This window comes from Solea senegalensis, linkage group LG14 (genome assembly GCF_019176455.1).
Source record: "Solea senegalensis isolate Sse05_10M linkage group LG14, IFAPA_SoseM_1, whole genome shotgun sequence".
NCBI lineage: Eukaryota > Metazoa > Chordata > Actinopteri > Pleuronectiformes > Soleidae > Solea > Solea senegalensis.
This window is the reverse complement of record NC_058034.1, coordinates 5,395,076-5,413,701: the sequence shown is the minus strand read 5'-3', so window position 1 is coordinate 5,413,701 and position 18,626 is coordinate 5,395,076. Positions and strand designations below refer to the sequence as shown.

General features: G+C 41.8%; 1 protein-coding gene across 1 annotated transcript; it reads right to left on the bottom strand.

Moving 5' to 3' along the window:
• Positions 1 to 6,068: 6,068 nt before the first annotated feature.
• On the bottom strand, positions 6,069 to 17,675 carry tmem59l (transmembrane protein 59-like). The gene is made up of 8 exons (XM_044044706.1): positions 17,447 to 17,675; positions 16,123 to 16,228; positions 14,834 to 14,928; positions 14,486 to 14,638; positions 10,070 to 10,175; positions 9,849 to 9,963; positions 9,050 to 9,167; positions 6,069 to 7,725 (listed from the first exon to the last, which is right to left on the bottom strand). The coding sequence occupies exons 1-8, from the start codon at positions 17,609 to 17,611 to the stop codon at positions 7,567 to 7,569; spliced, it is 1,017 nt and encodes a 338-aa protein (XP_043900641.1). The 5' UTR covers positions 17,612 to 17,675; the 3' UTR covers positions 6,069 to 7,566.
• Positions 17,676 to 18,626: the final 951 nt, after the last annotated feature.

Here is an 18,626-nt window from a genome sequence, read left to right as displayed (position 1 = left end):
ACCATGGATAGAAGAGATCGCGAAAAGTATGACCCGAGCCTTACAACAAGCCTTTTTCAAAAAAGGGGGAACGCATGATGGAGGCCTCGATCATGAGCCAACATGTTTCTGCAGCAGCCCAGACTTGCAATTTGAGGAATAAACTTACTTTGGTGAACAGCTTTGCCCACATAAACCCTATGTTTGAACCAACAAAGAAAGAGTTTCTCAGTTTAATCGAGCTAAGACCGCAGTCCGATTAAGACAGGCAACGTGCCAAGTCCGAGTATACATGCGGAGGAGAAATTTATTGAATCAGTTTCCTGTTAACCTTTACGCCACAGAAACACAAACAACGAACAGTGAGATGGATCGTGCTCTGGTTCTGTATGTTGTACATGTTAATAGTGAAAAGTCCAAAAGTGGGTCGTCTCATAGCGTTCATTCTTGACAACGGCATCATGTTGTTTGTTCTCTTCCGACAACAGCACTGCAGTTAACTCTGTCTCCTTCTACTTCTGGGTCAAATACCGGGGAGTAAATTTTGTGCAGACCGCCAAGTCCAAGACCAGTCTGACTAAGCATATACATTCAGTCCGGCACCGAGTAGTTCCAGCATATACATGTAGGAGTAATCGGACTATGATTCACATTATCCAGGTATGTTAGTCTGACTGAGACTAGCTCGGTTTTAGTCGGACTAACCTATCTACTAAACCAACTAAAATCGGACTCTTAACATGCATGTAAACGCACTGATTGTTTCTCGTTTGCTAAGGCCACTATAGTTCCTTAATCCAATTAATTTACAACTTCCGTTAAAATGAATGAACCAGCCAGTCAAGTCTGGTCAATTGTCATTTAAGGGAAAATATATGCTATCGATCAAAAACATTTACATTGTCTTTTAACAGTTAGCCCTGAGGGATTCAACATGGCCTGAAATGAAAAAGGTCAGCGTTGTGAGGGGAAAACAGCACAACACTGCTGCATCCCTCTGCACAGCTTCTGCTAAATTCTATAGTGCATCGCTAAATACTCTTCTGCAGACACTGACTGGAGAAACATCTCTGCTTACCAGAAATAGTCCGGCTGGCTTATTTAAAAGCAGGAAGTGAGCGTGTGTATAGTCAGTTGGGGAAAGGAAGAGGTGAGCAGCAGAGTCCTCTTTTGTTGTTCTCTGCAGTTTTGCACATAGATTTCATTCATTTTCACCTAAACCTCTGACCTGAGTCATACCTTCCATGCCTGCATGTCCACTATGGTCCATGTGACAACAGTATTATCACATCTATTGTTGTAGTAACATTTGCTTCTCCTCCTTAGCATTATTTTCTCTCAACATTTCACATGTCACATGTCTTGTAAACGTCATCCCTGATATGCTGTTACTGAAACTGACCCCACCTACTGTGTCCATAAAGAAGAAGCCGACATGTTCACTGTAAGCTGGTTTCTATTAAAACCGTTCCATTGTATCACACATTTCAACCAAATGTTCAAACATGTATTAAAAGGAAAATCCATTTATAGTATCACACATATCTGCATGTTCCTTTTTAAACACAACCTTTAGCCAAGGGTCATGCTTTCACAAAGTTCACCATGTCACCAGAGTAGTCAAAGCATACATATTGTGTTATGTGACTGTGGCCTTAACTTTCACATACTAAATAATTAATACACCAAAACATCTGTGTCCATGGAAACCTCATCAGCTAACAACACCGCTTGACGAGAGCGCACAAACAACAATGGCGACAGAAGCAGATACGACATAAATGTGCATATCTGAAAGTAAAAACACATGGCAAACCATTGTTCAGTAAAGGTTTCGATTACAGTAAGTAATATAATAACAATAATTGTTGATTCTCAAATGCAGCTTATTAAAATGCTAACATTTTGGGTCGTGGCTCTCTGTTCCGAGTGTAACCATTTCTAGATACATTATTCACAAATACACGCTACAATAGACTGTCCAATCAACCCCCTAATGATTTCTGCTATTCCTTCACTGTCACTCCTCTCCCATTATTCACTTTATTTTCATGTGTGTGTGTGTGTGTGTGTGTGGCTTGTTTAATGCACTGCAGGTTGGCTCCTGCAGCAGGTCTGGCCAGATAAGAGCAGCACACAGCTTTCTGCTTAGAGAGAGAAAGAGAGCGAGAGACTCTTCACTCACATAAACCATTAAATTCTAATGATGGGGCCACCAGCATTTAAACTTGGATCCATAGCACCCCCTGTGGGTGATTAGATGAGTGGCAGCCAAAGTGCTGGGGTGCTTTTTTTTTTTACTGGGTGTTCAGTTCAGTGTTTGTGATGCACCCCACTGCTGACTGAGCCACTCAGGGCAATTGTTTGGAGTTAATTAGTCAAAAGATGCAGCAACAACTGTTTTCTGTGACCAAAAAAAGCAGACAGAGGTCAGGGTCAGCAGGACAGACGGGGAAGAAAGCAAAAGAAGTGAAACCAGGAAGTGGAAGCTAAAGAGGGAGAGAGCTAAACCTTTAGTGACTTTTAAAAAAAATGTTAAATGTGAATAAATCAGAGGTGAAATTCACACAAAGGTACAATTAATATATTGCTCCGGTGTATCTAACCTGTCTGTGTCTTTCATACCTTCTGTGGATGGCAGTGACTGTGACCTTTGTGGTTGTGATGAAAACCAGAATACAGGCATAAAGTAATTGGTATTATGAACTCCATGCAATCATCTGTGACGTCACATCATGCATGGTGTTTTACATCACACTGTTGAACTCACAGCTACGCTCAGTGAACTGAAATACATTTGTGACTCACTCCGTGTCCCCAGTTTGATGGCAACATACAACAAGCTGACATGAATTAAACATCTCTCTAAAAAGATAATTCAGGGTGTTTTCTTTAAGTTACAGTTATGCGAGGTAGTGCCATGTACACCAGTGTGTGGACAGCCATTCAGTGAATGTCCACACACTGTGTTCAAAGCCGAGGCTGAGCTCTCATCAGGTCATAAACGTCAGCTTGTGTGACATGTGTGTTGTTTGAGTCCGAGGCTCCACTGACCATAAAATTTCAGTTTATCTTTCCCTCGTGTCAACAGGGGACGGCTGATTGTCCAAGACAGAGGAAGAGCGAGACAAACAGTCCCATTTACATTAAATGAGTCAACATGTCAGTGTGAAAAGTACAAGCTGTTCCTTCTCCTCTTCTGTTGTTTTTTTCCCTCATCCTCCTCCTCCTCCTCCTCCACTTCTACACACAAATAAGGGAACTATTTTTGTCAAGAGCAAGATGTCGCTCTCTCACACACTGAAGTTTAGAGTTAAGACTGAGCTTAATACTTGAGCCATGACTGGTTGCTGATTGAGGTTTGTTTAGACATGTACTCACGTGGTGAAGTGAAGTCCAAACTTTGTCCGTAGGTTTTAACTGAATGTGTTTGTTGCCTTTACTCTGTCCATACTCTTTACTCTGTGCACACAGTCACAAACTGTTTGCTTCTCCCTCATCATGAACACCTGTGAAAGGCTGGCATGCGCCACCATACACCTCACACCCCCTGCTGCTCAGGAGGAATATGCAAGAAGAAAATACTAATTCATCTCTCACTGGCCAATTAATTACAGACAACTATCCAACTGCTTGTTAATTCAAATATTTAATCAGCTAATCACAGGGCAACGCCTCAATGCATTCAGGCCTTCTCATCAGAATGGGGAAGAGAAAAATGATTTAATTAACCGGTGCTTGGTGCCAGAGGAGCTGGTCTGTGTATTTCAGGAACTGTTGATCTGCTGGGATTTTCACGCATAATCAGCTCTGGGGTTTGCAGAGAATGATCCGGAAATATCCTAAAAGAAAACAGAAAAGAGAGAAAAATCCAGTGAGCAGCAGCTCTCTGGGCGAATGATGCCAGAGGTCAGAGGAGAATGAACAAACTGGTTAGAAATGATAGAAAGGCAACAGTGACTCAAACAAGCCACAACCAACTCTGAACACACACCACATCAAACCTATACACAGGCAGAGGAGCACACCAGGTGCCACTTCTGCCACTTTATTAGGTGACCTGTGTACCTAATAAAGTGGCTGATTAGTGTACGAGTCCTCAACCTCACTGTCTCTTCCTCTCTGTCATCAATGAGACCCTAGCTGCTGCCAGACTCATTCCCTGCTCGGTGAGCGAAGGCCAGCCTGGTCAAGTTCCTGAAGTGGTGCTACAGTGAGCCATTTTTCTCTCTTTACCTAAAGTGTCTGAATGTATGGCCAACAAGTCTGAGCTGTGATCCAGCCCACACTTCCTGTGAAGAGGAGGTCAAAGACTCTAACATGCTCCTTTCACCCACACAGCAGTTTGATGAAATGACCCTAAAACAAAACCCAAAAGCCTGCAGGCTTTCATTTGTTTGTCATACTTATATTATCTGCCATCACCTGCCAAGACACAGCACAGTGTAAAATCACTGCTGCCTTCACAGACGTGTATGGTGACTGACAGCACCGCCCTTTTCGACGCTGCACTTTTCTTCCCCCCTGACAAATCATCACAGGGTAATGTAATGTAGTGTAATGTAAAACCCTCTCGCTGAAAAGCGTGCTCCCTTTGATTATGTGTCACAGCTGACAAGAAGGAGGCATGTTTTGATATTTCCTCCTGTCTGTCTTTCACACTGCAAAGCAGCATGCTATGTTAATTTGACACTTAAAACTAGAAGCTGCTTTGTGTTGCATCTGGTTTTGAGGAGTTTGATGATTTATTTTATCTAGTTTGTTTTTGATCCACTGGCAGAAAAGGCAAAGTCAATTTACATCTTTTCTTTTCTTTTCTTTTCTTTTCTTTTTTTCCTTTTTCCATGTTAGCCACTGCAAATATTTTTCAGTATTGTCAAAAAGCAACATATGCAGAAATATAAAATCACGTAAATTATACCCATTGGATCTGATGTGAATGTTCATATGCAAATGATGTGTTCAAATGTTAGTACATGTCAGTGAAAGCTAATGTAATTTACGTTGATAAAAACAACTCACGTAAACTCAAATTAGATGTCATACATTTTGATTTCAATCAGTGCAAATATGTAATTAATATATACTATATTTATGCAGTAGAATCCATCTGTTTAATGTGCAATACAAGCGGTTAGATGATGACTGACTGACTGACTGACATCTTGTGTCAAACTTTGCTGCCACCTTGTGGATTGTAATCCTTATTACACAATAGAAGGTTGTTTTTGGTGGCGCTCTTTGAACATCAGATGCATTGTGTGGTTATGTGATTAAAGACATGTGGACATCCACATTAATTTGTCTTTAAAATGTCTCTGTTTTGCTTCAGTTTGGTGTCAGAGATATGTTGACTTAAGTTGTCCTGCACTGAGTCCTGAACTCCATGAACCCCATCAAACACCACTGACATGACCTGGAAAGCAGGACCTCAGACCTCACAACCAAAGTGTTACCATACAGTACTGTTGTTGTCTTAGCAATGCTACAATGACTCTACAGTATAATTATTCCTCTACACTTTATTGATATACAGCCAGAAAACATGTATGAAATAATTTACTCCTACAGGTTAAAGTATTGAGAGTGACCTACCCTTTCACTATGTAAGTTAAAACGTTGGTAGTGTATAGTTAGAACAATATATTGCAATAACAATATGCAATAGATTATTATTCTTACAATATATGTATTATGTATATATATATATTAACAACTTGGTAAATAAAACCAACTTTCAGTCATTAAATAATCACAGAATTTAACAGACAAAAAAACAACAAGACGGTCAGGTCTAACGTTTCTTAATTTCTTCTTTAACTTCTTGCTTTTTATTTTATAGCGAGGAAACAAACACAGCAAGAAGACCCAGGTTCACGACCCGGTCAGAACAAGGGCCTTCCTGCATGGAGTCCACGAACACTGGAGATGTGAGAGTGGGTGGCCTATGTCAACTGGGATTTGCACCAGATAAAGTGGTAGAAGGTAGAAGATCGATGAATGAATGAATTCATTAATTAATTAATGAAACAACTAAAAATTATACACTCTAGCTACAGCGAAAACATGTATGAACAGCATTCTTGTTAAAAAAAAAGTGTCTCTCTTGTTTATTTACAATGAAAACACTTTATTCATCATGTTGTATCATTTCGCTGAAAATATAACAGACCAGTAAAAAGGAAATTCATATCGTATTTCATACACCTTCAGTTTGAATCAGCACAGACGATTGATCGGACGGCTTTTCTGTGGCGCATGAGGAGAATGTCATCGTTCATCATAACATCATAACTATTCAGTGATTACAGTAAATATAGGAACACAAAAGCCCACAAGTCTATAGTAGTGTTGTGCCATGCTGGCATGGCGGGCAGTTAGAATAAAACTATTGAAGCGTCACTTATGCATGCACGGTATATTGTCGACATAACCTGGAGTAAAAGAGCAGTACAGGACATCAAAAGCACTGAGAGGAACACAGAAAAATCATCTCTAAGACTGTGCAACTCTGCTCAATAACAAAGGCCTATGTTAAAAGCTTTGCATTACACATTATACACAGGTTATCCTTCAGTATGTGCTCCTAGGACATACAAAATAGTCAGCTAGTAGAAAGCGCATGACACATAGCATAACAGCTAAGTGATATATAAGCACTGTGATGCTAATTATAGTAATATAATAATACAGCAATAGGTGCAATCTTCCCTCTCCACGTGTCTCTATTCACTCTGCGTTTCAGTGTATTTTACATTTACATTAGTATGATGACAGAGCTGTCGTACATGGCACTTCAGAATCACTAGTCAACAAATGAGCTCACGTCAACCATTCTGAATAAACAGAGAAAATAAATAAATGAACCAATATCCTTTTCAAGTTCTCGCAAGGAATGTGTGCTGTTTACAGATACACATGGACACACACACACACACACACACATATAAAGAAAAATAAGGTGGGGAAAAAAAGGTCTGTTTTCATTTTTGAAGGTTTGCCTTTCTTCTGAACTTGTTTGAAGAACTGTTTTCTGTATGTGTGACAGCTCAGGTTGCTGATTATGTAAACTGTGAAACACAGAATCTGCTCTCTGCGATGTTCACCTGTGAATCTTCTACATTTGCTCTCCCTCACACTGCACCGCTCTCAAAAAGCTATTCATTCATCCAAACTCCCTGTGACAATGAGGAAAATGAAATCTGAAATGAATCTTAGTGTTTGTCTCCTCTTGATGGTAAGAAAGCTCTCAGCTGTAATCCATCCTCTCTGCTTGTCTCCAGCATGTCTCCAAGACAAGAGCATCGTCTTACCAATTAGTAAGCAGGCTGCAGGCTGATCACTAAGGATAACTTTAGGATGGACATATTTGGACTGTACAGGGAAGTGTAATGACAAGCGTAGCTAAGTGAAAAACCTGCCTGATGATTGACAAAAGCTAGATGTTCCAGTAAGATAACTTCAAAAGACAGGAGGGTGCCATGCTCTTAAAAATACATTGTTAAAAATTCCGCAGATGGGCCACAGATTTCTAGACATGGTTATTACCCTGGGCCAACAAGACAGCAGCTTTTCCATTGTTTCTTTCTAAACACATGTTTTGTTGAGGTCAACTTTCACTGGAAGTGGCCCCGCCTCCTGGCTCTCCTCTGATTCTTTCATAGCGACAGCGATCACAGGAGTCAGGTGGTACGGGCTGACTTTGTGGGCATTGTCCAGAAACTCTTTGTCTCCGTTGATGCTCAGCTGGAAAGACACAAAGACAGAAGCTTTGATAAAACATGCAGGACTTCACCGTGTGTGGACGTTTACATTTTGAAAGCTGCTTCACTAAAGCACTTTAGGTATATTATGAGTTATATACAGTAGTGCTATACTCTGACAGCTTTCAGGGACATTCAGGCTACATCCAAACTACTTTTTCAGACAAAAATGAATTGTGTGTATGTGATTTGTGTATCAGAAGTGATCTGCATCCATACTGGTCATGTACGTGTCACTGTAGGGAATCAGGGTCATGCATTTCAGAATGTTTCAGAATGTACAACAAGCAAATGGTAAAGAGAAGTAGTAGACCAGCAAAAAGAGGAATTTGAAACTGAAACTAAGTGTTTAGATTTAGGATCTCAGGAAACAAATGTCGGTAAATGTATCATCATTGTCAAAGGTCTCTGTTTCTGTCCACAAAGACAAAAATGCTGCCCTCCTTTTAAAATCACAATGGAGCCAGCACCATTTTCAATTGTCTCTATTTTTGGTGCTGTAAAACGCAGAGATAATGTGGCCAGCAGATGGATGTGGAATTTTAAATCACTTTTATACATTTAAGATGAAGTAGTGAGGATGTAACCTCAGTGTGGGTGGTCTGGTAGTAAACCTCTAAAGAAATGTTCAGGTATTCCAAAAAATGAGCCACAACTCCACAACTCTGGCACCTGAGTTTATCCTCTTTTCATCAAACATGTTCTATATATACTGATGTCAGCTAAGGACAGGAAGTTAGCCATCGACAACAGCAGCTGCAACTGCATTAGACAATTTAAGGTCGTAAACATCGATGTGAAAGTGGCAAACAGTCTTAAGTGAGTACATTGTAGGATAAACTGCGTGTGTGTCTTCATACTGTGTCTGCCTGTGGGTTCAGGAGTTTACGTCAACACACGTATAAGAATGATGATGCTGTTTAGGATTATTACTACATTAATAAGAATATACAGTAGCAACACACTAAAAACAGCTACACTGCACTATACGATACACCAAAGACCTTTAACTTTTAGATTAGATTTTAACAATGTAACCGTAATCAATACAGGCTACATTATCAATACAGGCTACATTATCAATATATAGGATATAAACATATCACAGAACAAGCACATGGATGTCGGACAGTGGACAGACCTCACACTGTTGTTAGTTGTGTGACACTGAACTGGTCTGAACACAATTTCACGAGCAGCATGGTGGTAAAGTGGTATAGAAAAATCTTCATACAAAACTTTGTGCTTCTCTTGTTTATCCATATGCACGTGTGTTAATGAGAGCCTGAGCTCATGTGTGTACACACCTGTGTCTTAATGTGCTGCTCAGGTGCAGTGACGAGGCTGGCACAGCTGAGCCAAAGCATGACCATGATGGACAGGAAGAGACAGGCCGCTAGAATCCACCGCGGAAGACCTGAACGTCTGGAGGACAAAAACGTCATAACATGAAGCACAACTAACCTAAATGGAAATGAATGCTTAAATCACATTTTATACACTTTCAGTGATTCCAGAACACAATTAGGAAATTGAACTAAGGATTTTCAACCACCAACTACTTAAAATAGTGTTGTAAATCCTTGACAAAATCATATTAACATATGTAATATTATGATATCTGTGTAATGAATAGTCATCGGCCCAAACAATACTCAGTATCAGTATTGGTCCGATACTGGTCAAAATCACAGGATCGGATATCCGACAGATAAAAATCAGGCAAAATCCGACACAATCCAAACATTGCAAGTATCGCAGGCTTCTCTATGCACAGACTGTAAAAATGTAAATACAAATCAGTATTTCTTCTACACACAGTTGGAGAATGATGTATTTGAAACAAATGTGTTGGGAACAGATTAATGGTTTAAAAGGTCTCAAATGACTGTATCGGACTGATATCATAAATGGCAGATACTCGTGTCTGAGATATCGGTATCGGACATGAAATGTGGTATTGTGTCATCCGAAAGAATGAAGAGAACGTGCAGGATTATTTAGTTTGTCTATGAACCATGTTGTCTCAGACAGAAAGCAGATGTCTTAGTAAAGGACTTTGGTCCTAAACTATTCAGTTCTTCACAAACTAGAGTCTCAGCTCACCTTGACATGCAGCCAAGGAAGTCGTGCTCAGCTGTGGGGTCGTCTGCGTGCTGGACAGGGTGCTTCCCTTTACCTCCCGCTTTAGATGCTCCCTTCTCGCCATGTCCCCTCACACCTGCCACGCAACACATTAAATAAGGAAATCAAACTCTCTTGAACGTGGAGACATTGCAGCAACACACACGTAAGCCTACAGTGTGTAAATACAGTGGCATACTCACCGTGAGGTCTCTGGGTGTGGGAGTGGACCTGAGGCCAAGGTTTATCCTCCACGTTGGATCGAGGAGCCTGCAGCTCCGGCAGAGAGTACTCCACCTCCGGCTGACTCTGAGGAGAGGAGAAGAAGAGAAAATGCACGGATTGAAGTAACACTTCAAAGTCACAACACAGAGGAGCTCCAACTACAAACAGTTGGCCAGGAAGCAAGAAGAAGGAAAATCCTTATCAAAACCTGTTCTGTAACTTTTTGAGTGACAAATAGCAATGAAAACACAAACTCCTTGGTGGAGTTTCTTTTGTTTTATTCTTACCGATAAAAGGGCTGATAAATTTGGAGCTGATAATATGGCGTAAATAATGCCTGGACTTCGTTTGTCTCTCAATGTGTTTCTCAAACACCTAAATCTGTTTGGAGAAACACATCAAACACACACACACTGCTGTCAGTATTTGTACAGTTGTGTGTTTCAAACAGTATGTGTGCAGTGTGTATGTGGCTCCCCTGGAGAACTCATTAAAAGAGGATTTTGGAGCCTCCCTCCACTACAACAGCAGCTGTAGTTGGTTGTAACAATACTATTGCTGGCCTCAGCAAACACATGCTCACACACACACACACACACACACAAAAACATAGAAAAGTACAGTATATCCCTCTGGATGTTGTGTCAGTAGTCGCAGTATTTATCGACCCAAACACTTAACCAGATCAATACACTTTGAAAGCTTTTGCTGTGTCGAACATTATAATGCAGGAGCAGCAAAAGTTTGTTTCAATTGTTCCCGTCGGTTCATTTATAAAAGAAAACGATTGATCTGTCCTCTGCTAAATGATCTCTATCACTCATCTGGAGGAACACAACACTGAAACATAAAGCATCTGCGTGTGAGACAGTTTTCTCCTTTGTTGCTGAAAAAAGTCACTTCACAGCCAGGTTTATTAGCCCATAGCAAGCAATGTTTTCTGACAAAGTGCATCAAAACCAGATGTGTTTTCTTTACCAGTTTAAGGTCTGGGGAGACGCAAGGGTAGGTAGATGTGAGCGACGGTTCTCATTGGTTGCAGACTAAAGAGATCTAACCATCAGAATGAGCGGAGCTGGATCTGCATCTGTCATGCATTATGAGAGGGAGTGCAAGAGGTGCTCCGGTTTACAGAGACTCCGAGAGAATGAAAGAAGGGTTTGAGAGTTCAGAAACGTCTCAGCCATAAAGAGACACGGGGTTTAAGACAGAGGAGTGGGTGGACACATTGAGATAGATTCTCCCTTTATAGTATTTTACTATTTTTAAAAGAGCCCAGCGGGTAGATAAATTAATGAAAACACGCATTGGAAAAAGACCGGCTGTGAGCATTTTCCCTTAATCTTGAACGACACAGTGAAGAAGAAACAGGAAATGCAGTGAGACAGGCAGCAAAAGCTCTGGAGTCAAACCAGGGAACTATGTTGGTCTGCACTTAAACCATTCAGCATTCAGGATGCCCCCATTTTTCCTGCTACGCTGGTTTTACTTTGATCATGTTAAATGCTTCTTACACACATGCATGTACCAAAAAATATATGTAATCATGTACATAAACCCAAATGTTTGAGAAGTATATGCTTAAAAAAAAGAAGAAAAAAAAGACACATAATCATCACAGTCTTTGATTTTCTCCGTGATTTAAGTTTCATTGATGGATTTTACATTATTATGTTATAGAATTTATACAGCAATATTTCATTCATCAAGTCATGATGTATGATTTACATTCACCACACATGTTTGTGCCGTAAACTGGAGATTTATTAAACTGAACTATATGGAGCTGATGATAAATGACATAAGAACAATTACATGTTCTTTTAATATTCAGTAAACTAAAATGATGTAAACATGATGTGTACGACACAGTCCGCAGGTTCTCCACAAACCACGTTGCACTTTACATCCAGACTTACGTGTCGACACAGTGTGGACTTTCAAATAATAAATAATTGAGTTATTTGCATGATACCAGCGTTAGTCACAGTCATGTGTTTTACTCCATTACGAGTTAGTTGTTACACAGGGAGCAGGACATCTGTCATCGACTCACTTTTGTCCAAAACAGCCTCACGCTCTTGTGTCATAGCCGGGCGACTTGAAGTGAAGTGTGTGTTGTACTTGAATTTCTTCACAATTAAAAAATGGCCTTTATTTGGTGTTCATGATTTAAAGGAGACTTTTTTTATTTATCTAAATCTAAAGCCTTGGAAGCACTTATTTTGTTAGGGCATTTTGAATGACGTGACATTCAGCCATGACTGCATAGATGTACAATATAGCATGTATATGCACAACAGTCAATCAGCTGACTGTGAATAATTAGAATTGGAGGCAATGTTGGCTTGTTTTTCTCTCTGCTGTCCCTCAACTGAGCCTTCCTGCTCTTTCAACCCTCTCAGCGTCGAGATGGTGGCGGTTTGCCACTTGCCCACTAAACACAGGCCTGATGGTCTTCTCACAGCACTGTGGCGCTTGACTTCCTCTCGCTGCCTCAGCCTGCATGTCACTGCTGTAAAGAGCAAACATCCATCACCAAGTCTGAAAGTAATGTTGATCATTTAATGTGCTCCGGCTGTCTATATACTGTACCACAGAGGGTGGACGCACACACACACACACACACACACACAAACTATCTTGTGTACATTTCAGTGTTTGTTTAACAGAGGACCTTCTGTTTGGGTCCTGAGTTCTGACACACTATCATTTCCAACTAAGCCCTTTAATTATGGTGACAGCGCTGCAAAGAGGACGGAGGGTATTTAAAGGATATGGTTGGTTTGTTGGTTAGCAAATCTTATTATAGCTTTAATGTATAGGTGTCACTGTAGTAATTTCAGGGGTATCCTGCAAACAAACCCATTAAACAGGGCTTCCCACAGGTGAGGGCCAGTCATGCGTGGGTTATTCCTTCAGAAGTGACTTCATTCGTTGGCACAGTCCACTCTCTGTTAAATCATGCAGTGTGTTTGTGTCCTGAGGCAGGTTCAACAGAGCGACGGCCTGCTGGTTATCAAATATGCATGGTGCTAAGGGCAGTGACATCATTTAGAGGGACATTTATAAACAATTAACATGGTGGAAAAAAAAACATATTTGCAGAGCTCGGAACTCACCAGCCTTTCTCTCACCCTGCCGTGTGCCCTTGTTCACTCAACTGTCACTGAAACAGTCTGTGAGATGATTGGGCAGAAAATCAAGCTCTCTGGCGCCACATAGCATGATTTTAAAAAGTGAAAAAGGCTTTTTAATATTAATGTTATGATTAAATGCCATCATGATTTAGTGGGCCATTTATATTGTGTTAAAAATTTAGATGATCACTGATTTAGCAGAAAAGCTCTCAATCATCAGTGCAGATATTCATGGGGCTAGGATCATACAAAAAGGCAATTATTTACATTTTTAAACACAAATATAAGAATTGTATACAAAAGTTAGTATATTACTGTTCTGTAGGAGCATTTTGTATTTTTGGCACTTAGGATACGACAAAGCACGAAGAGGTCTCACTTTTCTCCATGTATCTGCGAGCTGTCATTGCCGCCATATTTCTGTATTTCCCCGACATCACTAAGCTGCTGCTATTTTTGGCAGTTCACCCTTTAGAGCAACATTTGAAAAACAAAATGCTGCTGCTCCTGCACAAAAACACTTAACCCCATCAAATGTAAAACGCTTAAAGTACAGGGATTTGGCTAAACTCATTCAGGTTAAAGAAGTGTTGCAGAGTGAAGCCAAATGCAGAATAGAACTAAAGAGCAAGGGTCTCGCCACTCAAGTCAAAGCTCCACCCCCAAAACCCTGGAAGTCGTGGTCTGTGGGTGAACTGGGATTTTTGGTGACACTTTTATTGACATTTTTCCATGACTTATTCTCTAACTTATAGGTCTCTACTTCAGCTGTGTATGCCTCTCAGGCTTTTTTGTAAAGACAGGCAGGTCAGATATGCCTCACTCCCGAAGATTAACCAGGTTTTTGACCAGTGGGAATGTGTTTATTCGGCATTTACTGGGGGGGCTTGCAGATTCAGTCACACAATCATCTTCCAGCCAACTTGGAGGAGCACCCAATATTTCATATATCATATTTTCCGATCACTTGAAAGATTAAGGAACCAAAGTAAAATATACTGTATAGTGACTACTGTAACATTATCATTGAACTCCACTATGTTGTTTGAGATTCATCTAGATTCCAACACAATTCATGAAGGGGTGAACAAAAACACCACATAACAGACCCACCATTGGGTCCAAAAATGCTGGGTATGCCCTTGTTTCTCATTACACGTGGTTACAATGAATAAGCTAAAAACATTTAGCCTAGAACAGATTTGAGGTGACTCTGACTTGCCCTACATACACAGACACTTCATTTGGGCGTACCTGGAAAACCACAACCTTGCCATCATCAGCCTGCAGGTAGAACGTCCAGGTGGAGGAGATGAGGCTCTGAGCAGAGCTGACAATGTCATTGCACCAACTGGACACGGCCTCCATCACAGAGGGGGACTTTGGGCGGAGAGTCATGGCCTTCAGCTGCAGAACAGAGAGCAGGACAGTCTTTATGTGTGTCCTTCAGTATTTGACTGCATATGTATACTTAGTAGTGATACAGTACTAGGAATCAGAAAGCCTCAGAACCTCTTTCAGCTGCATTTACTGTGTGTGTATGTGTGTGTTTACATGTACACATGCACGTTCTGCTTTTCCCTGCAGAGAGGTCTTTCTCACCTTTCTTCTCTTGATCTCAGGTTCAGAGGGTTGGCTGGCACAGCCGGTGCTGCAGGCCTCCTGCTCCAGGAGCTTAATGTACGCCTCCTGGCAGGCTGGAAAGATAAAAGAAGACGCGGGATAGTAAAAAAAAAAGCGATAGCAGCGGAGAGGGAGTTTAGAGTACAGACGGATGTGAGAAAAAGACCAATTACACACTATGAGGGTGATCATGGGGCACCACAGTGAAGAAGGTGTTTATCTGGGAAGAAAAATAAAGATGCTAGCAGGACGTATCTGTCGGCCCCTGTGGCGGTGATTCAACCCACACTGCTGTTACTGAAACGGAGGGGGTAACACAGCATCTGCTGTCTGGGCAGCAAATCACGTCATTGATTTCCAATACAGCAGTTCAAACAGGGCCAGCAGCCTCAAAGACTCAGACAATATCCACTGAGGTTTGAGGAAAAGACCTGTTGTGCCAAGCATTTTGATGATGAACACACCACAGTCTCCGCAAAACTGAAGGTGCACACGACACTTAGTTAATGTAGATTTCTTTTAAAGGATTTACTCCTGACGTCATTACTACCAAGTTTCAACAGCTGTTTTTAAGCCTTAAGTTCAATTTTTAAGCAGCCATGATAATTTAAAGTGACCATATTTTGAAAAATAACAGAGTCTGAATGAGGGCTTGTCCACTGTCCGTCCACCTGCACCTTTGGGGCCAAACTAGCTGTGAATTAGGGCTGAATGATTTTGGAAAAAAATATCTAATTGCGATTAGTTGTGACTGAAATTGCGATTCCCTGTGATATAGAGGGAATGATCATTTTCACACACACATTTAAAATGATTGCTATGTGATATTTGTGCAGATCGGTGAGAAACGTTTTCTTCAGTCTGTCGAATATTTCATCTAAATTATATTTCGACACACATTTTGGCTTTAAGATATATTGCTCCTCCTGCGATTTGAAAATTGCAGTAGGCCGCATTGCGATTATGACCAAAATTTCGATTAGTTGTTCGGCCCTACTGTCAATCACAGTGTCCACACCCAGTACTGTACACATGCTGTATGCTCTATTTTACTCATCATTTACAAAATGGGCATCATGGTGGAAACTCCTCAGGAAAATGTTTACTGAATCAAATGAGAAGTCATGTCATTTACACATAGAATTACATAAAAACTATTACATACGGTCTATGATTTATTCAAATACTATATTGATTGAAGTCCCAGCAGCTTCAACCATCAGACTCATTCCAACAGTCAAACCCACAGGATGCCTGGACTGACTCACCTCCCTGACACTCCTCCCTGCTGGTGTTGAAGCCCGCGTTGCCATTGACGAACTGGCAGATGGAGTAGAGGCGACATCCACGGTGACAGGCATTCATTACGGAGTCCTACAAGCCAAACACAGAGAGAGAGATGATGATGGTGATGATGATGATGATGGGGGTGTGGGTGCAAAATTAGAGATGCCTCCTGCATTCTTGGATAAACTCCAGATAACCTTGATAGGAAATGTGACATTGATGGGACATGGCATCTCTTAATGACATGGTGCAGCTGCTTCATCACAGCCTGTCATAAACACTCTGATGAGAAGCCTTCAGTCATCGTTTAGCAAAACCAGTGATAATAAGCCCGTTGTTTAAAAACAGGGAAACGAGGTGGTGATGTTGTGGGAGGGGGATGCGCACAATGTGCCTTCTCCTCATGCAAATTGAGGGAAACAGCGCCCCCTGATGACCTCTCTGAGAACAAGAGAGACAAAGAGATTCCCTGACCAGGGATGTTTTTTTTAAAGCACTGTGCCTGACATAATCTTCACTGCGTTTGTTCACAGACAGCAGAAGTTTGAGGGGTTTTTAAAAAAAAAAAATCTCAAACCACAACAATGCATCATATAAAATCAAATATTCGACATCTGTGCAGCTGTAACTCGGTCTGCACAACGACCAGGTGACGCTTTGCAGCTCTACCTCTGCTGCCCTGCGGGATGTCTGAACCACACCTGAAGGCAGCAACAGAGGAGGAGGAGGAGGAGGAGGAAGATGGTGAGGAGGATGAAGTGGCTAAACATCCGACATTCACAACAAATTCAAAGCCATCATCCACCGCCCTGCTGCTGCGGAGGAGGAGGATGATGCTGAACAACACTGTCAATAACGCGTCGTTGCTTCACAGCGGCCTCACTCATTCTCACTCACCAACACTCAGATTCTGCTGAAATATACGTGCGTTCAACTCTTGAAAGCGCGTAAAGGTTGATACATATTTGGCGCAGTTGGTGAGCGTGAGTGCAGAACACATCTTGGATGGGTCTTTGAGGAGCAGGGGAGAAAAAAAGAGCTGCATCAAAATGTTCGGCCTAATTGAGAACGAGCTGAGGCATCGAGGAGGAGACGCAGCGCAAAATCTGGAGCCAGCATCGCACCTGCCTCTATCTTTAATCCAACATTTCTATAGTAAAGTGGCTGCTTTTCCACGCGGACTGAGAGTCTGTCTTATATTGCAGACGCTCCTGTGTGGGACAGAAGACGCAGCTCTGCGCTCACAGCTGATAATGCGCCTTCTGCTGCAGAGGCAGCCTCCAGTGCACACGAGGAACAACTTACTTTAGCGGGGCTCTTGTTCTTGATGGTGAGCTGACATTGCTTCTTGCAGTAGCTGATGTCGCCCAGCTGGTTGTCAAACAGATCAGAGGACGCCGCCGCGAGACCAGCGAGGAGCACCGAGAGCAGGGCCGAGAAAGCGCACATCCTGCCGCCGAGCCGGAGCATCTGAGACCCGGGAGAGAAGCAGCGAGGTGGAGGAGGAGGAAGAGGAAGAGGAGCAGGAGGAGGAGGAGGAGGAGCGGAGAGTCAGTCCCTTTGTGGCGGCGCTGCTGCTGCTGTTGCTGCTGCTGCTGCTGCTGGTGATGGTGGTGATGCGGATTATGATGATGATGCTGCTGCTGCTGCCTCGAGCCGCGGTCCTGTCTGCTCCGCTGGTCTCATCTGCTCATGGCGTCACACCCGTCATCGTCGTCACCCCCACCCCCACCCCCAGCGCACACACACACACACACACACACACACACACACACACAGATATCCTTATTTACTTTGAATTGACTTAATTTGTACAGCATAATCAGTTATTATGGTCCTAATGAGGCAATAAACACACACACACACACACACAGTGTTTGCAGCTATTGTTGGGAGGACTCTGCAATGACGTATTGACTTCCATTTATTTGCACAAACCAAAACTCTTCCTTCCTCACTAGCACCTTTAGTCCCCATGAGGGCTCCTGGTCCTGAAAAGTACATTTTTATACCAGAAAAGGTCTCAAAGAGGCCACAAATATGAGATGTATTCACACAGAGAGGTTTTGAGAACACTGCATTGACTTGTATTCCTTTGGACGGCCTAAACTAAGCTTCAACCCTTGTCTAACCCTAACCCTAACCTTAACCTAACCCTTAATCTAACCTTACCCATAACCAAATTCTAAGCCTAACTCTTAATCTAATCTAACCTTACCTTTAACCTAACCCTAACCCTAAAACCATGCGAGGAGTTTAGAGGATTAAACCACAATCACTGTCACAGTATCAGGTGTTGAAGAAGATGCTGCTGTTATATGTGGACCACGACACCAGGGTTCATCAGTTTGATCACAGGTATGAAAACAACAACAACAACAAGTAGCCTTAACTCAGAACCATGTCAGGGGGAGTGTGGGAGGCAGGGAGGGGAACAACTCATACAGTGGTTTATACAGATAAACAAATAAATATGATCAGGTTC

Coding starts and splice junctions, on each gene's coding strand:
- tmem59l (XM_044044706.1), bottom strand. CDS start 17,611: ATGCTCCGGCTCGGCGGCAGGATGTGCGCTTTCTCGGCCCTGCTCTCG. Junction 9,964..10,069: donor CCACACCCAGAGACCTCACG/GTGAGTATGCCA, acceptor GTTGCGTGGCAG/GTGTGAGGGGACATGGCGAG. Junction 9,168..9,848: donor TTCCTTGGCTGCATGTCAAG/GTGAGCTGAGAC, acceptor TTTGTCCTCCAG/ACGTTCAGGTCTTCCGCGGT.